Source organism: Pseudorca crassidens, chromosome 10 (genome assembly GCF_039906515.1).
Source record: "Pseudorca crassidens isolate mPseCra1 chromosome 10, mPseCra1.hap1, whole genome shotgun sequence".
Lineage (NCBI taxonomy): Eukaryota > Metazoa > Chordata > Mammalia > Artiodactyla > Delphinidae > Pseudorca > Pseudorca crassidens.
This window is the reverse complement of record NC_090305.1, coordinates 99702777-99730275: the sequence shown is the minus strand read 5'-3', so window position 1 is coordinate 99730275 and position 27499 is coordinate 99702777. Positions and strand designations below refer to the sequence as shown.

The window sequence follows — 27499 nt, the reverse complement described above, 5'->3', positions numbered from 1 at the left end:
CAGTAGTTGTGGCTCGCGGGCTCTAGAGCGCAGGCTCAGTAGTTGTGGCGCACAGGTGTTGTTGCTCCACAGCATGTGGGATCTTCCCGCATCAGGGCTCGAACCATGCCGCCTGCATTGGCAGGCGGAGTCTTAACCACTGCGCCACCAGGGAAGTCCTCCTGCCATTTATTGCCTACCTGCTATGTACCAGGCACCAAGCCAGGGGCTTTATATGCACACCACCTCTCGCCCTTTTGACAAACCCACCAGGAAGGTATTATTATTCTCCATTTTATAGACTAGAAAAGAGACTCAGAGAGCCAAGGCGACTTCTGCAAAGTGGAGAAAACCAGGTTTGGAGTCCAGGCTGGCTCTCCCCAAAGCCTGGGAGCTGTGCCCTTCCTGCTGTGTCACTGCCACCTCTCGGTGGTGGCTGTTTGCCGAGGGTCTTCTAGGTGCCTGGCACATTCTACACATTATTTTTGATCTTTGCAGCAATGCTGCAGGATAAGCACAGTTACCTGCCTTTTACAGATGGGAAAACGGTTCAGAGAAAATGACTCGTTGGCCCAAGACCTCATGATGGCCTCTGGCAGAGACAACAGTCCAACTCATGAGAGCAGTTGGAGTCCAGACTCTGCTGCGTCCATCCACTCTGCCACACTGCTTCTCCTAAGGCTAGAGGCGGATGGCTGTGGACCCCTCAGGATGCTGGGCGTTGGGCTGGCGGCAATGAGAGTGGGTCTCCATCACACTGTTGTGAGGGCCTCGCGGGCCCCATTACACTGCTCTTGTTGGAAGCACTGAGCGCAAATTCTGAGTAATAAAACATGGGTGTCACCCCTGCCTTAGGACTTTATTCCATCTGAGGATATGAGAAATGGCCACAGAAAGCAATAACAATAAATGAGAATCATAGCTAACCATTACTGAGCCTCTCATACAGTGCTATCCAATAGAAGTTTCTTCAGTGATGGAAATATTCTGTGCTGTCCAATACAGTAGCCACTAGCCACACGTGCTTTTGAGCGCTGGAAAAGTGGCACGTGCCACTGAGGAATGAATGTTTTATTTTGATCAAATTTAAATAGCCACGTGTGGCTAGTGGCCACTGTGTGCAGTGCTGATATAGATGAAGCACTGTACTAAGAGCTTTCTTCATGGTCACTTATCAACCCTTAACAACAATATGTGGTAGATTACTATCATCCCCATTTTACAGGGGGAACTGAGTCCCTGGGAAATGAGGAAATGTTCCCGAGTTCACCTGCTGAATATGTGGCAGGGCCAGGCTTTGAACTGATGTCTTCTTCTATCACAGGAGGGCCTGAGGTCAAGGTCAGGTTGCACTGGGGGACACGATGACAGCCAGAACCAGTGAGAATGGCACAGAGATGACAGATGGAGTGGGGGGTGGAGACAGGAGGTGGAGTGGGACATGATCCCTGCAAGAGGGGGCGTTGGGACATCCCCCAGGGAAAGCACCCTGACCTGGAGACTGGGTCATCTTGGCTCCTGTCTGCCCCTTACTCTGGATTTGAGCCCTGGCTCTGCCACTTTCTGGGTGACCATAGGCACTCACACCCCCTCCTTGCATCTCAATTGCTTCATCTATAAAGTAGGAATGAGAATAGTGCCAGCCTCAGGCAGGATTGTGCGTAGTTGTGTAACATACCATCCTCCTTGTTAGCTCCTGAAACTTTATCCTGGGGAGGGTACACCAGCCGCCTCTGGGGAGCAGAGCGCAAAACACTTGATCTTGATTTTCAGGACGGACACAGACTGTGAAAGTGGGGCCTCACCGTCCCAGGGAGTGTCAGAAAAGTTACCACATTCGCAGGACAGGGTCTAAGGATGAGAATTGAGCGGGGCCTGCTCTGAGGGTCGTGCTCTGGCCCCTCCTTCTAGCCCAGGAGAGCCCGCTGCAGGATAGGGGCAGAGGCCTCTAGGGACAAGTTATTGGCATTCTTAATTTCTAACTGGTCAGACCTGTTAACCAGAGCTGCAGGCTCTGTATCATATTTCTGGCCTTGCCTGACTTTCTTTGTTCTCCTTTTTATTACGGAAAGTTTCAAACATTACAAAATTAGAGAGAATAGTATAAGAAGCCTCTTCCCCATGTTCATCACTACAGCTAAACTTCACCAATCAACTCAAGGCCAATCATGTTTTTTACCTATATTGCTACCACTCCCTGGTCCCCTACCCAAGGTTATTTTGAAGTAAATCCCAGCGTGTCAGGTTTCTAATAGTCCCTGTGACCCTCTCATAAATTTCTGCTGGGAGTACAAGTTGGTGAAATTTCAGGGAAGGGCACTTTTGCAATCTGAAAATGCTAACATCAGTGCCTTTTGATCTGCACTTCTATGTGAAGAATTCATCACACAGGTGACATCCCTGCAGGTGTGCAAAATGAGGCTTGTATATGGCTGTTTATTCCAGCACTTTTTATGGTGGTAAACAATTACAAACAACCTAAAGGTCCAGGAAAGGGGACTGGCTAAAAAAATTGTACATCTGGAATATAGAATATGGAATTCTATAGTGCTGTAAAAAGGAATGTGGAAGTTCTTTATAAAATGGCATGGATTGAGTTCCCCAGTGTATTTTGTGTGTGTGTGTTTTGTTTTGTTTTGTTTTGTTTTTGGCTGCAGCATGCAGCATGCGGGATCTTAGTTCCCCGACCAGGGATTGAATCTGTGCTCCCTGCATTGGAGCGAAGTCCCTTACAATGTATTCTTAAAAGAAGAAAGTACAGAACACTGTGAATGTCATGCTATATAATATGTATAAAAACAGGGGAAATAATGTTTTTGAAATATGCAGTTATTTCTAGAAACATAAACTTGGAAACTTGGTTACCTTGCTAGAGAGGGACTAGGTGGCTGGTGAACAAGAGTGGAAGAGAGAACTTCCTCTTTATACACTTTCTACTTTTTGAATTTTGTACTAATTTTTAAAACTCCTGTGTTTTAAAACCAGAATTCCCTCTTTTTCCTGTAAACCTAAAACTGCTCTTAAATTTAGTCTATTACTTAACAAAAAGGTATTTATCCAGATGGGGTGATGACTTATGTTTACACAAAAGCTTGCACAAAATATTCATAATTGTCAAAAAGGTGAGTGGATACAGAAACCATAAATATTATTACAAATAATGGAATATTATGCAGCAATAAAAAGAAATGTGCTATCAAGCCATGAAAAGACATGAAAGAACCGTAAGTGCATATTACTAAGTAAAAGAAGCCAGTTTTAAAGCCTACATAATGTATGATTCCAACTATACGACCTTTAGAAAAAGGCAAAACTACAGAGATAGTAAAAAGATGAGTAGTTGCTGGGGGTTAGGACGAGGAGGGAGGAAAGGATGACTAGATGGAGCATAGGGGATTTTTAGGGCAGTGAAAATACTCTCTATAATACTGTAGTGATGCCTACATGACATTATGCATTTTTTAAAACCATAGATGTAAAACACAAGAGTGACCCTAATGTAATCTATGGACTTTAGTTAATAATAATATATCAGTATTGTCCATCAATTGTAATAAATGTACCACACCAATGCAAGAGGCTAATAATAGGTGGATCTGTTCAGGAGAGTGAGGGAGGTTATATGAGAACTCTGTACTTTCTGGTTAATTTTTCTTTAAACCTAAAACTGCTCTAAAAATAGTCTATTAATTAAAAAAAAAAAAATAGAGGGCTTCCCTGGTGGCGCAGTGGTTAAGAATCCGCCTGCCTGGGCTTCCCTGGTGGCGCAGTGGTTGAGAGTCCGCCTGCCGATGTGGGGGACACGGGTTCGTGCCCTGGTCCGGGAAGATCCCACATGCCACAGAGCGGCTGGGCCCGTGAGCCATGGCCGCTGAGCCTGCGTGTCCGGAGCCTGTGCTCCGCAACGGGAGAGGCCACAGCAGTGAGAGGCCCGCGTACCGCAAAAAAAAAAAAAAAAAGAACTCGCCTGCCAATGCAGGGGGCACGGGTTCAGACCCTGGTCCTGGAAGATCCCACATGCCATGGAGCAACTAAGCCCGTGTGCCACAACTACTGAGCCTGTGCTCTAGAGCCCGTGAGCCACAACTACTGAGCCCATGTGCTACAACTACTGAAGCCTGTGCACCTAGAGCCCGCGCTCCACAACAAGAGAAGCCACCGCAATGAGAAGCCCGCGCACCACAACAAAGACCCAATGCAGCCAAAAATAAATAAATAAAATTTAAAAAAAGAGAGGGAAAAGAATCTAAATTAAATTAAATTAAAAAAAAAAGAATTCTTAACTACCTTGGATCTGAAGAATCTCCCTGCTCCCTCTGCTTGTGAGGCTGTGGTTGTGAGTGGGGTGAAGAGTGTGAGGAAACTTGTCCTCCTGGAACGTGGGTCACCTGAGTATCGCCATGGGTGGTAGCATTGGTGCAGGCGCCATGGTCTTGGGTGAGACTGTTGCTTGCACAATAAGCGGGAGTGTTAAGGGGGGTGGTTAGGCAGGCTGTCGACTCTTGGACTCTGAACGTCGGAGGCGTTTGGCCTCTATCCTCTAAGCAATAGGGAGTCATCTTTCTAAGTCCAAGCTCGTCCTGCTCGCGGCACAACAGGCCAGTAATTTGAGAGACGGGTTGTTGTGGCAGGGAATAGTGACTTTATTTGGAAAGCCAGGAGACTGAGAAGATGATGGACTAGTGTCCCAAAGGACCATCTTCCCCGAGTCAGGATTCAGGCTTCTTTCTTACTAAAAGGGGAGGGGGTGTGGTTGGTGGTTGCAAACTTCTTGGCGCAGGAATCCTTTGAATCCTTTGTTCCTGCAGCTGTTTATGCAGGCCTGGTCACAGTATTTGTAAACCTCCAGCAGGACAAATGTTATTCTCTGTTCTGCAACTTTTTTATCTCTACATGAATGGAAGAGTGTTATTCCTTTAAAGGCCGGAGACTTGAGAAGGGCTATCCTGTATATTTCAGGCCATAGGCAACATTCTTTTCATGGTTAACTTGTAGCAAAAGCAATAGAATACAAAGGTTAAAGTAAAAGAAGCACATCAAATATGGAGTAGGATTTGTTCTCCCCTATTACTCCATGGAGAGTTTTATCAGGAGAGCAACACAGGGAGAGCTGTGCTTCAAGAGACCTTCTCTGGGCTTCACGCCTCTGTCTGTAAAACCAGAGGCTGCGCCAGGAGTCATGCAGGTCCCCTGCAGCTCTAAGGTTCTGATATCAAAGGCTTTTCCGACTTTCCAAGCCCCTTCTCCTCCCTGCCCAACCCCCTTTGATTTTTCCGCCACTCAGTGCTGTGCTGAGCCTGGAACCACTCCCAGGGGACAGTCTTCTGAATGAAGTCTGTGCCTTGTGAGCAATTGTTTTATTTATTTATTTATTTGCCCCTCCTTTTGAAATCTTCCAGGAGAAAAACCAAGTCTGTGCTGGCTCCAAGGAAGAGCAAGTTGGAAGGGAGTTAGAAATAAGGAGATGGGTAGTCAAATCCCTGCAGGGTTCTACAGCACCAGCAGGCTGCAGTCCGGCTCCTGCCAGGGCATTTCCTGCTAGAAAGACTTGACTCTGAGCCGTCCAAGCTGCTAGAGCCTCCAGCTGCTTGTGTGAACTGGGGGAGGTTTCTCTGCTCCTTCCAAATCATCTCCTGTCAGCACAGTGTGATTTATGAGATTTTCCTCTAAAATATGAGAACATTGGCTCCTGATCATGCCCTATGATGGAGGAAGGCAGTGGCTGCAGCATTTTTGATAAATAATATCTCTTTAGCCCACCGTCTTGTTACAAAAAGGATACAGGAAGTTGAATACACAACTTCTTGTGTATTGAACACAAGAAGTTAGATTCAAGTCTTTTAAAGCAAGTAGTATGGCCTCAGTTAAGTGAGGAGTTGGGAGGGTCATTGCTCCCATCTGAAGGAGCTGGGCTTGATTTTTAGCTTAATTGCCACACATCAGCTGTTATGACCAGAGACTGCTTACCTCTGAGCCTCCACTTCCTCATCTATGGGGAAAAAGTGGGGGAATACTAGTAGCACCCACCTTAGAGGGGGTGCTATACAGATTCTGTGAGATAAATATCCAAAGAACTCAGCGTCAGGCGTGGAACACATGATGTGCTCTGTAAGTGCTCACAATAATTATTAAGGTTATTATGAGTCCTAAATAGTGGATGGTCTACAAGTAATTTTTAAAATATTTAGGGACTTCTCTGGTGGTCCAGTGGTTAAGACTTCGCCTTCCAATGCAGTGGGTGCGGGTTCGATCCCTGGTTGGGGAGCTAAGATCCCACATGCCTCCGGGCCAAAAAACCAAAACATAAAAACAGAAGCAATATTGTAACAAATTCAGTAAAGACTTTAAAAATGGTTCCCATCCAAAAAAAAATATTTAGAAAGCATTTTTGTAACTATGTGTTGATATGGCAGGGTTTGCACTTGTGGAGTGAAGGCATCTCAATCCAATTTAACAAGTAGGCTGTGTCAAGGAGTGCCTGCGTAGATTGTTACAGTTCACAGAACAAAATGTGACCTTGGACAAGTTCCTGATTGGTTCACACAGAAGCCTTGGTTTCTTCATCTGTAAAAATGGATAATAATAATATCCATGTCTGGTGTGGGAATAGTGTATGTGTGGTGTGTGTGAATGTGTGTGGTGTATGTGTGTGAGTGTGCATGTGGACATGTGTGGTGTGTGTGTGGTATGTGGTGTGTTTGTAGTGTGGTGTGGTGGTTGTGGTGTATGTGTGGTATGAGAGTTTGTGTGGTGTATGTATGTGGTTTGTGTATGGTGTGTGTATCTGTGGTGGGTTGTGTGTGGTGTGTGTAAACGCGTGCATGGTGAGTGTGTGCGTTTTGTGTGAGTGTGTGGCGTGTGTTGTATGTGTGTCTGGTGTATGTGTGGTGTGTGTATGGTGCTTGTGTGGTGTGTGTGTGTGTGTGTGTGTGTGTGTGTTGGGTGAGATTCCCATAATCACAGCAATTGATGTCCTTGGGTAAATGCACTTGGTAAAGGCAAATAGTAATTTGCTATACAGATACTGACATACCATGTGTGCTGGGAGAGTCCACTGTTAGAACTTAAATTTCATTCGGGGAGCTAAGGCGATATGACGCGCATACATGAAGAATTAAAAAAATAGTACAAGGCGGTCTGAGACTAATTGCAAGTACCAAGGGAGTTCATAGGAGGGTCATGAGGGCTGAGCTGTCCAGGACTTCCTGGGAGGAGCAGAGCTTGGGCTCTAAAGCACTGGTTTTAAAACTTTTTTGCTTGCCTACCCTCTAAATGAACTTTGGGGGAAAAAATCTCTTTTGCCCCACACATTTTAACTTGATATCTGAAATGTTTCATTAGAAGTTTAAATAGTTACAAAGGATATCATTTCTGCCGTGTTGTAAATATTGACCTCTTAGAGCAAAATTACCCTACTCTCTTAAATGTATCAAATGGAAACTAAATAACAGCAATTTTTAGTTTGCCTTTTTATTGAAGTATCACTTATAAACAGTAGAATGCCCAGATCTTAAGTGTGCAGCTCAGTTCATTTTTACCAGTGTGCCTACCACCCAGACCAAGGTGTAACCTTGATAGTCTATCTCCAGCATTCCAGAATGTACCCTCACATCCCCTCTCAGTCAGTATCCCCCAAAGGTGATCATTTCTCTGACCTCTATCACCATAAACTATTTTTGCATGATCTCATTTTTTCTTCCTTCTTTCCATCAACATAAGGAGAGTTAAGCAGGTAGCAAGCAGTAGTTCATTTTTTCCTTATCGTATAGTATTCCATTGAATGAATATCTCACATTTAAAAAATCTTACCTACTCTTTGCATAAATTTACTTTACTATTTTAAGAGTGACAAGCATTTTGAAATAAATTGCCCTACTGAAAAAAAAATCTTATCTACTCTTAATGGACATTTTGGGTTGTTTCTAATATTTAGCTATAAATCTTCTATGAGTATTTTTCCATATTTTTTTGTAGACATAAACACTGATTTCTTTGGGGTATGATCCATGAGTGGAATTACCAGGTGATAAGATAAATACCACAATATATTGGTATCCACCACCACTCATCAAAAATGACCTATACAAGGCAGAAATTTTACGTTTACATTGTTCCTGTCTTTACCTTCTTGAGCTCATAATTTCCTTCTACTTCCTTCACAGAATTTTATTGTAATATATTTTTATGCTTGAACTTTTTTATTTTTTTACTTATTATTTATTTATTTTATTTCTTTTTTGGCTGTGTCAGGTCTTAGTTGTGGCACGTGGGCTCTCTCTTTGAGGCACACAAGCTCAGTAGTTGTGGCGCACGGGCTTAGTTGCCCCGTGACATGTGGGATCTTAATTCCCTGACCAGGGATCGAACCCGCGTCCCCTGCATTGTAAGGCAGATTCTTTACCACTGGACCACCAGGGAAGTCCCTGAACTTTTTTATTGATTGCTCTATTCTTTTTGCCCAAAATATGTATTTAAATTGAAATGGACCTTTAAAAAAAATTCCTTTGGCCATAAAACCCTAAGTATCTTTATTTCAGATTGATTTATCATACAGTTCATCAAAATAATATCAATGTTTTATAATTTGATAAATACTAAAAATAAAAAGTAAGACAGTATGGGAAATACTTCTCATAATGATGTGGATGAATGGTTGATGGCTTTAAGGTGCATAAGGACCATCCAGGGATCTTGTTAAAATGCAGATTGTGATTCAGGAGGTCTGGGTTGGGACCTGAGGTTCTGTGTTTCTAATAAGTCTATGGGTGATGCTAATGCTACTGGTCCATGGACCACACTTTGAGGAGCGAGGATTTATGAACTAGGTTAAAGAAGATTTGCGAGCACCAACATTCTAAATCGTCCTCAAAGTCTGTCTTGACACTTTGGGGCACTGCACCATAGCCAGATTCTGGACGACGGAGAAGTTAGTCTTTCTTCTGCAAAGAGAGAGGACGGTTGTAAAGAGTGAGGTGGGAAAGGAGAGATGCTGAGGCACATTCTCAGGCAGAGGAGGAAAGAGTGGGAATGGAAACAGGATCTCAAACCGATTCCTTTGTAACACTTCCTGCCTGTGCACCCCTTGGGAAGGCTTCGAGTGCCCCAGAGTAGGGCTGCCCCCTTTGAAGACCATTTCTCCAAAGGATGCTAAGATGGTGCTGGCCACCTTTTCAGACAGGAGGCCCATTTCTGCAGGAGGAATTGGACATCTCAGGGACTGGTTTGGATTGCTTGGAGAGTCCACTGGGGGTAAATCCAGAGAAATGAAGTTTGGGGCCAGGTGATGGGTGGCCTTGAATTCTGTGCTAATGAGTTGGACGTAATACTCAGCCAGAGCGGGGGTGCCTTGGGCAGTTTTGAGCAGGGAGTTGGTGTGAGCATAGTGTGGGGAGACTGATCTCTTGAGCAGCTCGTGGGATGGCAGGGAAGGGGTTAATGCATGGAGATGGCAGCAGTGGCAGAACCACTGGGATCTGGCTGTGATTTTTATCTCTAGCCCCTGCTTATGAACTTTTGCCCTGGTTGCACAGACCTGATTTGCTCTGTCAGGATTTCCTGAAGTCTGGGCTACATACCTGAGATGTTGATGCAATGGAATTCAAGGTGATTCAGAGTAGAACACAGGCATGGCCTTAAATAACCCTGAAACCTAAGAGTGAATAACACTGAAACGCTTAGCCCTCGCTCAGTCCTGACTATACCTGGAGAAAGTCTGTCTTTAACTCCTCTCATGCTCCTGTATTCCTCTTGTTGATGGAGATCGAGCAGTTTAGGCTTAGGGCGTTTGATAGCAGTAGTCTTTAGAGAGAATTTTACAAAGTTTCTGTTTTTGTTGAATAAATTTTCTGTGTATCAGGGTGGCAAGTCGTTCTAGTTTTACACTTGTCATAATGACATAAAACTGTAAGTTCTTTCCAGTAAGAAAAATGAGCAAATTTACTAGATCATACAGAAGAAATAATAATGCTGGTCGTGTGTGGATATGGCAAAAATCGTGGTGGTGACGTGCAATGATTCAACTTTGGAAAACACTGGGTTACACCATGGCCAAAACTGGCATTTGCCAAATCGTCCTGCCAATGTCTGGAGAGGCTCTGGATGGCAGATGGTATTGCAGTGCCTGGGCCACTGGCATTGGGTCGACTGGGTGGGTCCCTCTGCTCTCCCCACCATCGCCTAACAGCCTGCTCCTGCCTCTGTCCGCAGAGATCCGCACGCAGCTGGTGGAGCAGTTCAAGTGCTTGGAGCAGCAGTCTGAGTCGAGGCTGCAGCTGCTCCAGGACCTCCAGGAGTTTTTCCGCCGGAAAGCCGAGATCGAGCTTGAGTACTCCCGCAGCCTGGAGAAACTGGCTGAGCGCTTCTCCTCCAAGATCCGCAGCTCCCGGGAGCACCAGTTCAAGTGAGAAGGGGCCAGGGGTCTGGGGCGGTGGGAGGCAGTGCTGGGGCTGAAGCAGAAATGAGGCAAGGACTCACTGGGGGCAAATGGTGTGCGTCTAGGGCCCGGGGTCTGCAGGTGACTTCCAACTCCAAGCCTCAGTCTTCCTCAGCGTAAAGTGAAGCTAGAAATAGTTGCTACCCATAAAGATGCTGAAGGGAATACACAAGGGACCCAAGAGAAGTGCTTGTCACAGAGAGTTAAGTGCTCAATAAATTGTTCTGCTGTGATTATCCCACCAAGCACCAGGCTCTGCGCTGTCTTCCATTTGGGCCAAGGTGACAGCCTACCTCCTTTCAGGACATCCTGACTCTCCCCAGTTCTCTTTTATCTGGGGGTGAGCCAGCCCATGTCTGCATTCCTTCAGCACAATGGCCTCAGAATTTCTTCCCTGTGAAACAGATGCTCAAAGCATTCCCCTTCCTTCCTCCCCTGGAGGACGGTGCCAGGCTTAGTTGCTGCCTTAGTTGCTTATTTACCTACACATACCCTCCAGGGCCTAATTTCTCATACCCCAAGCTCTGATTTCGAGGAGGGAGGGAGGCTTGGTCCTCTTGGGCACGTCCCTGGCTGAGTTCTCCAGCTGCAAATGCCCCTAGCTCAGAACCCGCGGTGCCAGCCGCCAAGTGTGGGCAGGAGCCACGACCTCACCGGGATGCGTCCTCCTACACCTGTCTCCCCCTCTGCCGTACTCCCTGGAGGTCCCCCTCCCCTGTGGGTCATCTCTCCAGTGAATGGCCCTCAACCCCAGGAGACCAGAGACTTGTTTCATCCTGCCTGCCCCGTTCTTCTTTCCCCTGGGTTCGATCTCTTTTTTTCTCTCTACGTAGCTTTAAATTGTGCTAAAATACACATAACATAAAGTTTACCATCTTAAATATATATATATATATTTTTGCTGTACGCGGGCCTCTCACTGCTGTGGCCTCTCCCGTTGTGGAGCACAGGCTCCAGACGCGCAGGCTCAGCGGCCATGGCTCATGGGCCCAGCCGCTCCGCGGCATGTGGGAAATTCCCGGACCGGGGCATGAACCCGTGTCCCCTGCATCGGCAGGCAGACTCTCAACCACTGCGCCACCAGGGAAGCCCTTAAATATTTTAAAATGTACAGGAGTGTGGCATTAAGTACATTCACACTGTTGTGCAACCATCACCCCCATCCTTCCCCAGAACCCTTGCTTCATCTTACAAGTGTGAAACTCTGCACCCTGTAAATAATGCCCCATTTCCCTCTCCCCCCGCCCTGGCACCCACCATTCTACTGTCTATCTCTATGAGTCTGACTGCTCTACGGACCTCATATTAGTGGAATCATACAGTATTTGTCCTTTTGTGACTGGCTTATTCCACTTCGCCTAATGTCCGCAAGGTATACCCATGTTGTCACATGTGTCAGAATGTCCTTCATTTTTAAGGCTGAATGATACTCCATTGTGTGTATAGACCACCCTTTGTTTAGTTGCGTCCACCTTGCTCTCTCTGTCTTTTGCATTCTGCTCCGGCCAGGGAGTGCTGTTCCTTTAAGCTCCCCTCAACATCTCCCTAAATCGGTGCCTCAGCATTTGAACACTCACTATTGTGCCTTCTTCCCTTGACATTTGGGGAGAAGAAATTGCTTTATTAAAGGGCAAAAATGTATTACACTTTTGCAAATACCATGCATGTTTTTCCACCCAATCTCATCTATTCAAACTTTCACTGCAGGAGGATGCTTCTGTTAATAACTTCCTCCCAGGCACTATCTGGGCCCTTTCATACATAATCTTGTTTTTCTGATATATTTTTTGGAGAAAGGGTGTGCTTTTTTAAATGATAAAAGTAAAATACTCATTGTATACCATTTAGAAAATGTAGAAAAGGAGAAGAAAAAAAAAATCACTCGCAGCCCCATGACTCAGAAGCTCACATTTTGTGCCTTTTCTTGCCTGCCTTTTGATAACTAAAACAACAGCGATGATTTATTGAGCACATTAACTGAGTACTTACTCTGAGCTGGATGGGTATTACTACCCCATCTTAGAGATGAGGACAGCGAAGCTCTGACTGAGTGGCTTGTACAAACATGTCTGTGGGCCAATTATTGGAAAGTGACAGATTTGAACCTTTGCTCTCATTCTGCCTCCTTGGCCTGAGATAAGAAAGGGCCTGCGTGTGGTCTGAGAACAGCCATGGACTCTGAACACTTCCCTAAAACCACAGACACACTGCAGAAACCCACGTCTCTGGCTGCGCTGTCATGGGAGCCATCCAGGCTGTGTGATCCGGCTGGAGCTCAGCTCCTGCCCCTCTCCTTCCTCTTGGTTTGAAATCAGCTCTCTTCCCGTTCTCGGTGTGAACATGGTGGAGAGGAGGGAGGCGGGGCACTGGGGGAGCATGGGCGGGCATCCCCTCTTCCCTTGCATTGCCTGTAATGAGCTCAGTCAGCCCCTCATGGCTTCATTAACCGAGGCCACCAGACAGAACAGGAGCCCCAGCTGGCAGTCCGGCCAAGCAGGCCGCTGGACACACTCTGAAAATGTCTAATTAGGGTGTGGCCCTGGCCAGTGCAGCTGCTGCAGGCCCTCTGCATGAGGCTAATGCTTTGGCATTGCCCCCGATGGCTTTTGGAAGCAGGAGTCTCCAGGGGATGCCTGGACTTGCCCTTTGACCCCAGGGCCAACCAGCCTGACCTCTGGCTGCTTCTTCTTTGGAGCTCAGTGCACAGGGTCTGTGCTGTGCTCTGTCCTGGCTGTCCAGAGAAGCCTTGTCCTGCTGTCTTGTAGATCCTTTATTAAGAGGGTCCACCTATCTGCCAGGTACCCTCTCAGGGTATGGGTCTGGTCATTTTATTCCTACTACACTGGGCCCCCTCGGGGCAGAGGTGGGGCCTTTGTGAGTGAGCAGGAGGAAGGGAGGAAGAAAGGGAGGGAGGGGATTTACTTGGTCTATGAAGTTCACTATGGCTGAGAGATTTGGTTCAGAGAGGGAATTAATTTGCCCGAGATCTCACAGCAAATCAGTGGCAAAACTGGGATGGGCACTGCCTTAGTCCACTTGGGCTTCTATAACAAAGTACCACGGACCGGGTGGCTTGTAAACAGACATGTTTTTCCTCACACTTCCGGAGGCTGGAAGCCTGAGATCAGGGTGCCGACGTGGTGAGGTTCCGGTGAACGCCCTCCTGTGGCTTGCGGACACCTGATTCTCCTTGTGTCCTCCCACAGTGAGAGGAACAGAGAGAGGAAGCAAGCTCTAGAGACTCTTACAAGGGCACTAATCCCATCATGAGGGCTCCCTTCCTCTCGCCCTTATCTATTCCTAATTTCCTGCCAAAGGCCCCATGTCCCAACAACATCACATTGGGAGTAGGGTGTCAACATATGACTTCTGGGGCAACACAAACATTCAGTCCATAACAGGAACTCACATCTCTTGACTCCAAGTCCATTGCTCCTCCTTTTGCTCCATGGGCTCCGTCTCTCTACGGCTCCAGCTGCTCCCTCTCCACCTGGGCAGCTGAAAAATTTACAGCTGCCCAGGAGGTACCCAGGAGGAGTCTGGGCTAGACTAACCCAGACTGAGTTCCATGTGGCACCTGATTCAAAGAAAGGCTCAGCTGGTGGCCCTGACAGTTTACCTGGGGCCGGTTGAACATTCAGAGAAAAACATTATCACGTGTGTCTTTTCTACCATCACATATTTCTATTCTAACACTTTTTTCAAAGCACTCTGACGTCTTTGCTCTCTTACAATCCTGATGATAACCCAGGGATGCAGAGAGGGAGCCAGTGGTTTTATCTCAAGCCAACTGAGTGCCAGGCAAGCTGAGTGGGATTTTACAAAGGACACATCGTGAGCTGTTGAGTGAGAAAACCCAGGGCTCCTGGCTTCCAGCTCAGGCATCTCTCTCCGAAAAGCCATGTGGGCCATCATATTTGAAATGTGTATATTGAGGACCTCTTATTTTCTTAGACCGTGCTTCATGATGAAGACACAGGTTAATGAGACACTGCCCCTCCTCTCCCTCTCTCTCTCTCTCTCTCTCTCTCTCTCGCACGTGGCGTGGGGGATGTCCTCCATAGGTGGTGTGCTTGGGGCAGGCACCCAGTCCCTGAGGCCCTGTTCTTTGAACCCTGCCACCTGCTTGTTCTTTAGGCCTCAGCGTTTAGATGTCACTTCCTCTGCAAAGCTTCCTTGAGTCTGACCTGGTGCCTTCCTGTGTGTGCCCACAATATTCTGCACTTGTTGATTCGCTTATTCAGTAGGTATTTATCGAGCACCTACCACGTGCCTGGCCCTGGCTTACAGTGGCAAACAAGACAGACTTGGTTCCTGCTGTGGTGGAATTTACCACCTAGTGGAGGAGAGAGATGCAAATCAAACATAGAAAACAAATAAACGAATCCAATGATTGCTGGGATGGAACAATTGCTAGGGTCTGGGTTGGAGGGTCTAAGACAGCTTCCCCCACGTTCCCTGGCACTTTGGTGAAGACAGCTGTAAGGCTGGGCTCAGCTGGGCTGCCTCCCTCTCCACATGGGGCCAGGGCCTCACTTCAGTCGTGGGAGCTCAGGGCACCGAGGTGGCAGGAGGGCAATCCGCAGTCTTCTTGGACCCCACCTCCAGCCCCTGCCGAGATTCTCTTGATCAGAGTGGTCTCAGCTCTAGCTCAAGGGAGGGAAAATAAAGCCTTCCTCTCACTGGAGGACTGTCAAAGGATTCGCAGCCCTCTTGAATCCTCCGCACTGAGCTAAAACGGCAGCCAGGGAAGGCTTCTGGAGGAAGTGGCATTTAAGCAGAGACCCGAGGGGTGAGAAGGAGCAGCCGTGGGGACAGTGTGAGGGGAAGAGAGACCAATGGGGCTGGAACTGGTGGTGAGGAGAGCCATAGCCATCCTCAGTAGGAGTAGCATGATCTGATTTCCATTTTTGAAAGATCACCCTGGATTGGAGGGGACAAGAGTGGAGCTGAGCAGACTAGCAGGGTGATGGGAGTATAGCTCTCCAGGCAGGGGTGACGAGGGCCTGGGTGATAGCAGAGCTGACAGAGAGTGGACAGGTGCTGGGAAATCTGTCAGAGGCAGAATTGAGGAAAAGAGAAGAATCTGTTATGGACTTGAGATGAAGGGACTTGAGAAGGGCCTAAGGCAAAAGCTGCCACCCTGTGTTGTAGTCACCTTTTTTCCTTGTCTGTCCCTCTTTTGACGACTGGGCTGCCAGCTCTGAGATGGAAGAGGGGGTGGCTGTTGACTTGGGGTCCCTAGCACCTGGCACCAGGTTTGGCATATGGTTGGTCCTCACTGAATGTTTGTTGAATGAATGAATGAAGGTCAGGTGGTAATTAATGTGACTCTGGGCTGGGGGTGGTTGGGGGCAGGGAAGGGGACATTTGTGGCTGCAGTAGGAGCTTGGGGAGGCCATCTGGGTGAAGGCAAAGGTACCACCAGTTGTGGTACCTGGCACAGGCACAGGGTTGCTGAGAGGACAGTCCTTCATTGGGGAGTCGGGAACGCAGAAGTTGAGCTCTAGTTTAGAGTGTGGTCTTGACCAGCAGCTTCAGCGTCCCCATCCCGGGGGAACTTGTCAGAAGAGCAAAGGCTCTGGCCTCCCCTCAGACCCACTGAATGAGAAACTCTGGGGGGTGGGGGTGGGCAGCAATTTGTATTTTAACAAGCCCTCCAGGGGATTCTGATGGCCATTCACTGCTGAAGAGTTGCCCAGGATGATGACTTTCTAGGTGATAAATTGTTTACAATTCACTTTCAGGTTGTGCTGGCTTTCCAGACCCCTCCTCTCCCCCAGCATAAAATTCATGATCCACTGCCCTTTTGCAGCCGGGCCAGATGCGCTGGCCTTTTCCTTTTTGAGGCTGGGAGCCTGTCCTGAGCAGGAATGTGCTGGGGAGGGCGGCACACGGGGACCTTAAGACCTGCCTCTGGGGGTAGAGGGGTGTCCTGCGAACAAATTTGGTAGGTCTAGGCAGCCAGAGGTTTCCTGGAACTAAGATTTCTTCTTCCTCCAGAGAAGTGTTTTCTGAAACTCCAACACCTTGAGCTGTCCAGCTGTGGAGGCTGGTGGTGGGGCGTGCGGGAGAAGGCAAAGAGAGCGAGAATGAGTGGAGGTGGGAAAGACTGCCACTCTGTGCCTCCCCTTAGAGATTCCCCATGAAAGGCTCTGAGAGGTTTTACAATAAATAAGCCTGTTGACTTCTTTCTGAAGGCTGTTTGACCACAGGATTCTCCCTCTCTCAGGATGTTTATTAATTTTTTACCAAACAAGCGCTCCTTGGGACCCAGTTTAAAAAGCTCTGTTGAGACAAACTCTGGATTCCCCTCTGGAATGTTCACGCTACATGCAAATAGTGTGGGAGGTGACACAGCCCCCTTCTTAGAATTCTGACTCCCTCCGTTTTTGACACCCCTGACCTTCCGGGGATATACCTGCTAAAAATGCTCCCTCCAGAAGTCTAAGTGTTGGTTGCTGCTATTTGGACAGCTGTGAAAAAAAAACAACAGGGAATTCTATTCAAACATGTTTAAACTGTGGAAAGTCAGAGTGTGGAAGGAGCTGGGAGGTGCTTGGCCAGTCAGTGAATAATGCTTAATATTCTCTGCACAGGAGGTTTGGAGCATCTCTTAGCTTCACGGAGCAGTTGAGAGGGAGGATTCAGTGAGCAGCTAAGTTGATTGCCAAGAAAATGCTTCTTTGGGGGGATAAAACATCACAGACTTTTTGTTTCCACAGATGTAGCATTTCCCTAAAAAGATGCTATAATTTAGACTTAGCCTTCCAGGTGAATCCTAAGGATAGAAGCACTTTTCTAGTGAGTAAAATGTGCAAAGGATTCATAATGAAAAGGTTTGCTCAGACCGAGGTGGGGATAATGGGGGAGGTCCTCCAGGTGGCGAATCGCATTTCCATTCATAGCTGCTGCTGTTACTATGGCTACCATCGCACCAGTGATGGCTTTCCAGTAATGCTGTCCAGAGCTGGTATTCTCCTAGGACAGGTTGCCAGCCGACTCTTTCCTGGTGGCTCTGTGTCTGTGCTGTGTAGGTTGTTTAATCTTTCAAATTCCCCCCATATCCATATTACCATACGCCCGGTGCCCTATAGATGTTTGACATGGATCGTGTCATTTAACCTTCATGGTAAACGTTGTGACCTTTGAGGCAGGTACTATCTCTGTCTTTCTAGTTGAAAACATTGAGGTTTTGTGAAATTAAGTAATTTGTCCAGAGGGACACAGCTAGAACAGGTAACTGGCAGAACTAGGATTTTTTTTAATATTTTAATTTTATTGGAGTATAGTTGATTTACAATGTTGTTTTAATTTCAGGTGTACAGCAAAGTGATTCAGTTATACATATACATATATTCATTCTTTTTTAGATTATTTTCTCATATAGGTTGTCACAGAATGTTGGGTAGAGTTCCCTGTGCTATACAGTAGGTCCTTGTTGGTTCTCTATCTTATATATAGTAGTGTGTGTGCGTTCATCCCAAGCTCCTGATGCAACTAACCCTCCCCCCGACGTTTCCCCTTTGGTAACCATAAGTTTGTTTTCGATGTCTGTAAGTCTGCTTCTGTTTTGTAAAAGAGTTCATTTGTATCTTTTTTTAAAAAATTAGATTCCACGTATGGGTGATATCATATGATGTTTGTCTTTCTCTGTCTGACTTACTTCACTTACTGTGATAATCTAGGATTCTAATCTTGGTTTAACTGGCTCCAAAGTGCAAAATTTCTTCTAGCTGCATGCCTCTCGGTGTGTCCCCTCACCTCTCTGGGCTGGTTTCGTGTTCCCGGAGAGTCAGCCATCAGACCACATCCTCCTCGTGTGGGCGTCAGAGGGCTCCTTCTGCTGGTCAGCTCATGCTCGTCTCCCCAGGGCCAGCTCAGGGCTCACCTCCTCTGCGAAGTCCCTGCTGCAGGTCCCAGGTTCGCAGTCACTGCTCCTCCCCTGGCCTGCCATGGTGATCTGTATGTCACTCTCCTGGGGCTCGGGTCAGATTATCAAGGAATGATCCAATTCATACGTCTCATTCTCCCACCTCAGTCTGCCAGCTGCTTGACGGCAAGGCACCATTTCTAGTCCCTCTGTCTCTCTGACATACAATAGAAGCTCTATCAAAGTTTTTTGAACTGAAAAGACCAAGATACTACTGAATACTTTCTTCAAATACTTGAAGGAAATAGACTTGTGGGGATGCTGAAGGAGAGAAGTGAGGTCCAAGGATAGCATTTTCAGAAAAGCAGACTTTAACTTAACCTTGAGAACGTTCCAGTAGCCAGAGCTGTCCAGCAAGAAAAGGGCTGCCTTGGGAGGTGTGAGTGCCCAATCCATGGAGGTGTGTACACAACACAGTTGGGTGTTTTAGGGGCACATTGTGAAGGCTTGTCAGACCGGATCAGTGTTCCTCAGAATGAGGGAGGGATCATCGATAGCATGTGTGCCATAAATAGTGACTGATCTTTTCAGTTCTCTTTCAGTCTTTGTGGTTATAGTTTGGTTCTAGTGTGTTGCTAACACCTCTCTAACCCTCCATTTAACAAACAGACAGCAGATCTTGGGTATCAGCCTCTGCCTAGGATTCAGTGATACTGTTTGGAACTTACTTTTTTCCAGTAACCTTCTATTTAGGGCAAGTAAAGCTGGTTTTTAAATTTTTATTTTAACTAAGACTAGGGAGAGTCCTTTTTGTAAATAAATCCATTTAAGTAAAAAGAGACACTCGACAGGGAGGTATGAAGTATGGTGGTGTGCAGGATGGCAGAAATCCTGAAGCCAACATGAGATACCCCAAGGGCCCCTGCCAGCTCCTCCTGGAAAGTGAACATCTTTCATCTCCACCCTCTTCATCCCCCACCTTTGTTTTCATTGCTGGGAGGGATTTTAAGGCAGGAGGGTCAGCCCCTTGAGTGGTCTTTGCAATGGCTACAGCCCCTTATCCTCCTTCCAGTTTTTCCTTCTGGGGCCTCTCCAGATCCTACACCCAGTTTCCTGGAATCCTCAGAGACTGTAATCAGCAACTTCCAAAGTATTAATATTAAGCAGGACGTGATTTATTTATATTTGGATATGCTTGATACACATAGATATGTGTATATCATTTGAATTTTATTCTAAAAATGAAAATAGAAGTTGTAATAAAGATAAAATAGATGTTGTTGTAATTAGCAAGCAGTGATATGCAGGGGTTTAGTTTTGACTCAGTTCCATTAGGCAAAGAGGACAATAATGATCTTCCAAGATTATACAGCACCTTACGCTTTGCAGAGTGCCTTCCTAGCCTTTAGCTGCTTAAATCCTCCCAAGAGTCCTGGTGGGCTGAGGGAGTCAGGGAAGGTGTCATCATCCCCATCTGACAGGCAGAGGACCTGAAGGCCAGACAGGGTGGGCCTGGCTTAGGATCCCCGCTGGCTGGTGAAAGAACTGACCGGAGGAACTGTGGGTCAGCGCCCTTCCTCTGCCGGGTGCTGCACGTACCACGTGATGCACCCATTTTGCAGGTGGATAAACCAAGGCAAAAGTTCTCACAGGGAAAGAGAAGATGAGGTTGGCCAGACGTTGCCTAATGAGGCAGGAATTTTTGTTCCAGTACCAAGAATACATTCAGCGAGTCAAAAGGGAGCTCAGGAGTGCTGCTGAACCAGACCCAGTGTGCCATCACTTTGAGGTGTGAGGAGTGATCCTCAGGGTGGAGGGGGCGTCTCCGGACCATTGGCACTGGGCCTTGAAGTACACATAAGGGTTTACTGGGAGAGAAGGTAGTAATGGGAGGAGGAAAACCAACATTTATAGCAAACCTACCATGGGCTGTATGGTCACATACACCAGTCAATGGATTTTCCCAATAGCCAAGTGAGGTGCTGGTGGCAATAATAATGATGCCAGTAATAATGATTATTACTATTATCAGGCACTGGGTTTGATGCTGAGAGTGTCTTATGAATTACCTCATTTAATCCTTAAAGCACCACTGTGAGGTAGGCGTTATCAACCCTGTTTTACAGATAAAGAAAGAAAAGGTTTGACTAGCTTCCCAGTTCACCCAGCTGGTGAGGAGCAGAACTGGTATTTGAACCCCAGCCTGTGACTCCATAGCACCCAGCATGGGTAAGCAGAACCTGCTTCGGGCAGGTGACCCAGTGGATGTAGTTCTTCCCTTATGGAATGACTGTCTCAGGGCTGGTGTCAGCCAACAGCAGCTTCTAAGTCAGCAGATCTCAGCTTCATGAAGGGGCTGCCCTGCCCTGAAGCCTCACATCCACTGTTTGCCACCCGGTGACTCCCAGGCAAAGCCCCAAATTCTCCCCCCTCACCTGGACAGCTGCTCTGCCTCCCACCTGGCCTTCCCGCCCAGCGATCATATCACTGGACCATTCAAAACCTTCATTCAGCCTTGACCTTCGAAGTCCTTCGTGGCTCCTCCCTTCCTGCCACCTTTTCACCATGTCCTGCATCACTGCTGCCCGAGCCCAAAAGAACTTCTTTCAGCCCCGGAACATCCATGTCTTGTCTGACCTCATAGCTTCACACTCAGCCTTCCGTCTGCCTGCAGGATATGTCTGTCTTTGTGTTTCCCATCCAGCAAACTCTTACGTGTGCTTCAAGCCCACTGCAAATGTTTCTGTGATAACCCATCCACCCTGAGGCAGAATGAGCCGCTCCCTCCCCCACTCCTCTGAGATCCCCTTCCTCACACAGCATAATATAGGAAACGTCTGTTACTCTCCCCTGCTCAGCATCCCTCCCTTCTTCTTTTGATAACAAGACCTAGATTTTCCTCTGGGGAATCATCCCTGAACAATGGTGAGCCTGTGACCAGCATTGTATCCTCTTGGCCACAGAGCTTTAATCTAGCGACCTGCAATCCAGGATTTTTGGTGGAACAGGTCAGGAAAAGCCCTCTTTTTACTGGGATTATTAGCAGTCAGGGTACTTTTGGTTTGAAGAGGGCCTGCCTGAGAGTGAAGCCAGTACAGAGAGAGGAAAGCAGAGCCAAATGATAGAGACCAGGTCCCGCTGACATCCTTTGAGCCCCTGGATGCAGCCATGCCTGCGGGCAACAACCTCCTATTCCTTTACATTTTTTTAATTAAAATTTTTGATCCTGAAAATTTTTCTTCCTCCCATTACTACCATTTTTGTTTAAGCCAGTCTGAAGTAAGTTTTTCCTTCACTTCAACTAAAGGTGTTCTGACCAATGGCCATAAGACTTCTCGGTTTGCCTTAAGTTCAACTACTAGATCATGAGCCTTCTCAAGGCTCATCCAGTCATCTTTTTAATCCCCTGGGACTGGACGGTGCCTATTAGCACATGGCAGATACTCAAAGGATATTAGAAGAGTGAGTGAATGAGTGAATGAATTAGAGTCTGCCAAGGGCTCTGGAGGGATACAGGGAAATATGAGAGGTGGTTCCTGCCTTCAAGGGGCTTATAGAATAAGTGATGACACAAGCCCACATGTGTGGAGGGCAACTGACGAGTGAGTTAAGCGAGAAGATAAAAAATGTCATCTGGAAGTAACTATACGAGAAGATTGAAATGAGTGGTTCAGACAGAACATTCTGTGGATCTCAGGTGATCCCTGGAGGAAAGGCCTTTGAAGTAGATTTTGCTGCGTGGAGTGAAGAGGGGAAGGCATTCCGAGCGAGTGAATGCACAGATGTGAGGTGGAGATGCATGTGACCCAGGAGGAGTCCTTCCCAGGTTTCAGCAGCCTCACTTTCTTGTCTTTGAAGCTAGATACATAAAAGTGTAGAAAATAGCCATTCACTGTTTCCATTTTTGTGCTTCTTGTTAGGCTTTTCAAATAAATAAGTTGGGGAATTGGGAAAAAAAATCCTTTGTCAGGTCACATGTATACATTTGGTTTTGAAATATATGGTTGCTCTTGTCACAGAGGTCTGAAAGGCCCTCACTGGCCACTCCGTCCCTCACGCATCCATTTGATGGCTGAGGCAGTAAAGCCTCAGACAGGTCAAGCCGCAAGCCCAAGAACACACAGCCAATTAGCAGCAGAGCCATGCTCCCCAACTCCCAGTACAATAGACTCAGAAGCCTTGGGGGGCAAAAGATAGGTAAATGAAGAAACCCATTCCTGGCGCAGAGCTTCACCCACTGCCTGGAGCAGAAAGGGGGATGAGGGAGAGGGCTGGGCAGGCAGCAGATTGGGCCTTAAATGGGCTTTAAATGCTGGCGGAGGAGGTTAGACTTTATCCTCTGTGTCGTAGGTCCATTTGCTCCTCTGATGGACCACAGGAAAGATGCCCAAGTGACCATGTAAACTCTCCTCAGACTCCTGATCCACTTGGGGTAGTAGCCTACTAGGGGTTGAATTTTGTCCTCCAAAAATTCACATGTTGAAATCCTAAACCCCCAGTACCTCAGAGTGTGACCTTGTTTGGAAATAGGGTCTTTACAGAGGTAATCAAGTAAAGATGAGGTCATTAGAGTGGGCCCTAATCCAACATGACTGGTGTCCCTGTAATATAAAAAAAGGGGAATTTGGACATAGACACACATCCAGGGAAAACATCACGTGAACATGAAGGCAGAGATTGGGGTGATGTGTCTACATGCCACGGATCACCAAAGATGGCTGGAATACCAAAGATGGCCAGCATACCGCCAGAAGCTGAGGGGGGGCACGGAACAGAGTCTCTCTCACAGCCCTTAGAAGGAACCAACCCTGCTGACACCATGATCTCAGACTTCCAGCCTCCAAAACTGAGAGGCAATACATTTCTGCTCTTGAAGTGACCCATCTGTGGTGCTCTGTTACTGAAGACTGGTGTCCAGCAGTACACAGCCCAGATGCTCATTCTGTCCCTCAAGGCCCTGGTCTATGCTGCCTCTGTGGCCTTGTCTCCACCCCTTGGACATCCGCTCTGCCCTCGGGAAGGCGCCCATGCACGCAGAGCCTTCATATCGACTGCTGGGGATGCTCTCCCTTATCCCTAGGCCACTGTACAACCTATGCATTTTTTTGGTCCCACCTCATCCTTCTGGGCACTTTTCACCTATCAGCTGACTGTGTGCCCAGACCTGCCTGACACCAGAGAAACAGTGGTGAAGAGGACAGATGTAAGCTGGAAAGGGGTCAAAGACAGAAACAAAAAGTAAATGAACAGGACGGATGTCAGGCGTGGTAGTGCTGTAATAACGATAAAATGGGGTGGTGTACTAGAGATGCAGGAGCCGCTGGGGGGCAGGGAAGGCCTCAATCAGGAGAAACATCTCAGCTAACGTCTCAGTGACAAGAAGGACCACCTCCATCTTCCCTGGGTGAGGTAAACTCCCCCCCCCCGCCCCTCTCCGTTATAGACTCAGGAGGCACCATGCATTTCTCTCTCACAGCTCTTATCACCGACGCCATTTCCTATCTACTTACGTGCTTATTTGATTGTCACCTGAGGCCCCTACTGGACCGTAAGCTCCATGAATCAGGGAGCATGACTCACTTTGCTTAGCACTGTCTGGCACAAAACATGGCACCCAGTTAATATTTTCAGAATTAATGATTCATGCTCCCAGCAAGGACAAGGAATTCCAAATCCTGATTGGGGCAACTTAGGTAGCAAGAGGTTAACCATACTTTTTGGGCCCCGGAACTAATTGAGGGAGTGCTTTTCTGAGCTTTGCTGGCAGCTGCCCAAGCAAGCGTAGTGCAAGACCCTGGAATGTCTTGGAAGCGAGTGGGAAGCCAGAGGCAGGGACTCCGCGTCTTGGGGACGGGGTCAGCTGCAGGAGCTCCCCTCCCTCCCGGAGGGACCACCATCCCCGGGCAGTGGATTTGCATTCATCTGCATTTGGATGGGGCTCAACAGGCCTGGAAATGGGTTCTGTTTGCTAAGTGGAATTTTCCGGTGCCCAGCCAGAAGAAGAAGAAGGGAGAAGCTGGCTCACTGCTGATTTCATTTTCCCAACTCACCAGCTTGGCGAGGCCTCGCTCCTCTAGCTGCAGTTGCTTGGATCCTCGTACCCAGCTCCCCTAGCCAAGGAAAGAAAGCTGTGACTCACCAGAAATTTTCGTTGCTGTTTTCTGGCTGTAAAAAGTAAAATACATACACATCTATGTGAAAGTTCTCAATTATACCTTAGCTCAGCAGCTTCCACCTGCTCTGTGGACACAGGGATGCAAGACTGGAAAAGGAGAAAAGCCCTCCAGATGTGCCTTAGAGGACAGAACGCCTGCCCAGGTTCATTTTGGCATCTTCCAGAAGTGTGGCTGCAGCAGGCAAAATGGCTGCTAGCATGGAGAGCTGGATCTCAGGTCAAAGGGGTCCTGTTTTCAAAAGGGACAAGTAACCTCCTGAAAAGAGAAGGCCGGTGTCCAGCTCTGCCATACGTGGCCTGGATGCTTCTTCCTGCGGTCCCGGTACAATCCAGATGGCCCATGGGATGGTGATCAGTGCGCTGGCCGGAGCCCTCGGGACCCCGCACCTGCCCCTCTTCTGCCTTGCTCCCCGGGCTCTAGCCACGCTGGCCTTCATTCGGTGCCTTAAATGCACCGAGCTCCCTGCCCCGCAGTGAGCCTTTGCCCATTCTGTTCCCTCTGCCTGGAATCGTTACCCGCAAGCCCACTCTCCTGGCCCCTTTACCTGCCTCCCCATCTCTTCCTTTAGAGCCTAGCTGAAAGGCCCCTTCCTTAGGGACACTTTAGAGACCCCCGAAATACGGCCAGGTCCCCTCGATATGAGTCCTCATGCACGATGCTCTCCTTTCTGGCACTTTCTGTGGCTGTGACTCCATCCACACGTGCTGAACTCTCTGAGGGTTATGTGTCTCCCCCACTGGACTGTAAGCTCCGTGGAGGCAGGAGCTGTGTCTGTTGCGCTCCATGTCATGTCCCAGGGGACTGGTCCATGTGAAATATGCAATAAGAATGTATCGAGTGGGGGAACTGCTGAATGACCCTGGAGCTTTTTTCTGGTGTTTAACACCAAGGTTGACAATATGGTCTAAGTAGGCAGGCCACAGGGGTTAAGAGACCTGCATATAGTCACACAGGCAGTATGGACTTAGGGGTACCCCTCCCCCCCCAAGTCCAGGTGTCTTTCTGTTTCATCGTGTCTTTCTGTCTCACCATGCTGGGCCCCATCTGTGGCCTTCCCTCTTCTTTCTGACGTGGTGAGAGCCAGGTACCATTGTGGCCAAGGCCACAGATGGCAGCTCTCCACAGAGCGGTCAACTCCACCCTGACCCTGGCTGTGGACAGCCCTGTTCACCCCGGTCTTTTAGTTTACAAGTGAGCTGCCCCACACGAGGGGAGCCAGGGCTGGGAGAAGATGGGGAGAGCAGAAGCAGCCTCCCGTGCTGGAGTGGACCCAGAGGATGGATGCTGCTGGTTGCACGGCAGGCCTGGGACAGTGTCTGCAGAGGATGGGCTGGCACATCATCCCCATTGTAGGCCTCTTCCAGCTCACCAGGGCAGGAGGAGCGCAGCCCTGCCCCATCCCTCCAGCTGCAGCCTCGACAGGCCTCCTGAGAATTTGCCTTTTCTGCCACGTGGTGGTCACGTGCATTTGTAAAGAGTTCCAGGTCATTCCATGGTTTCAAATATCATCCAAGTGCTTGTTGCCGGCATCCACATTTATCTCTCTAGCCCAGATATCGCCTTCTGAGTGTTCCACAAGCCCTTTAGACTCGCCGTCTTCAAATAAAACTCATCGCCTTCCTTCCCTACCCTGCCCCTGTAAATGTTCCTCATGTCCGTAAATGCTACCCCTGCTCTCAGGCACCCAGCCTGAAAGACTTGGAGTCATTCTGAGCATCTTCTTTTCCCTCCCAACCAGTTAGTCTCAGGGTCCAGTCAGTTTACCACCTAAATGTTTCTTGAATCCCTCAACTTCCCTCTTGGCCCCCTCAAGCCCATCCTCCACGCAGTAGCCAGAGTGAGAGTTTGAAAGTGGAATTTTATCCTTTCACTCCCCTGCTCTAAACCCCTCAGTGGCTCCCCGCCAACCTCAGGATGAAGCTCAAACTCTCTACTGGGACTTAAGGCCCTTAACTATGTGGGCTCTTCCTAATTCTCCAACCTTGTTTTTCACTCTCCCCCCATCACTCCAGGACATGATGCTTGAGTCCCCTTGACTATGTTTGACTCACCAACCTGCTCTCTCTAGGCCTTTGTTCATCATATTTCTCCACCTAGAAAGCTCTCCACTGTCAAACTCCATTCCAGCCTTTAGTTCTCAGTCTAGAAAGTGCTTCCTCCAGGAAGCCATCCATGCTCACCCCTCCACCAGATCTGGGCGAGGGGGCCTCCTCTGCCCCATAGTCTCCTTCCCATCACTACATTTATGAGGCTGTATCATCATCTTCTGCTTCCTTGTGTGTCTCCCTTACCCGAATGCAGCCTTGTGGAGCAGGGTCTTGCCTGCTGTGGTTACTGCTGCATCCCCAGCCCCTCGCCTGCCTGGCATGTACACACGGAGACAGACAATGAATGAATGAAAACCTGAATGAACCAAGGCCTCATCTCCTCAGCAGCCACTCACTTTAGCTTGACAAGTCCTTGGTTGCTTTCGGGTAACTCTCCCCTCCTTGCCTCTGCTCCTTCTGCCGCCCCTGTAATCCCGTCTGCGTCTGTGTTGCCTCCTGCCCACAGCTGCTGATAAGGAAAGCGCCTCCTTTCCACTCTTTCTCCTAACCAGTCTCTCCCTGGCCAGGTGACCTAATTAATGGTCCCCAAGCTGTCCCAGCACTTTTGCACCCTTTCAAGACCTTTTTCCTTTCCCTGAAACTTACCTTCTGGCTGTGACTTCCATAAATTTTGCACATTTAATTCCCTGATGCTGTTCAATTCTTGCATCCCAGGCTGAGCTCAGCCCCTGAAGTAATTTAGGTAACAGCTCAATTATCTCATCTCTCCTTTCATCTTTGCATTTCCATCGCCACCTAGGAAGCTGTGGAAATGGGATGTAAAGTATTTTCTGCCCAAACCCACTTCTCCCCTTGCAGTTCTTATCTTGGTTCATGTCATCAGCATCCAACCAGTCGCCTGAGATCCAAACCTCAGAATCACCATCCACTTCCCCCTCCCCCACCCCCTCTCTATTTCCAGGAAGTCTCCAAGATTCTCTGCTCTCTTGGT

The 27499-nt window shown here is 48.0% G+C and overlaps 1 protein-coding gene across 11 annotated transcripts in view; it reads left to right on the top strand.

Moving 5' to 3' along the window:
* The window catches only part of SRGAP3 (SLIT-ROBO Rho GTPase activating protein 3), a 368175-nt gene that overhangs the window by 218461 nt on the left and 122215 nt on the right, over positions 1–27499 (top strand). For all 11 annotated transcript variants that reach the window (XR_010947158.1, XM_067755322.1, XM_067755323.1 and 8 more), the window contains one exon: positions 10186–10378. Coding sequence is in view for 6 of the 11 variants with exons in the window: in XM_067755315.1 (XP_067611416.1) it covers positions 10186–10378 (193 nt within the window). In the remaining 5 variants the exon portion in view is untranslated. The remainder of the gene's footprint in view (positions 1–10185; positions 10379–27499) is intronic.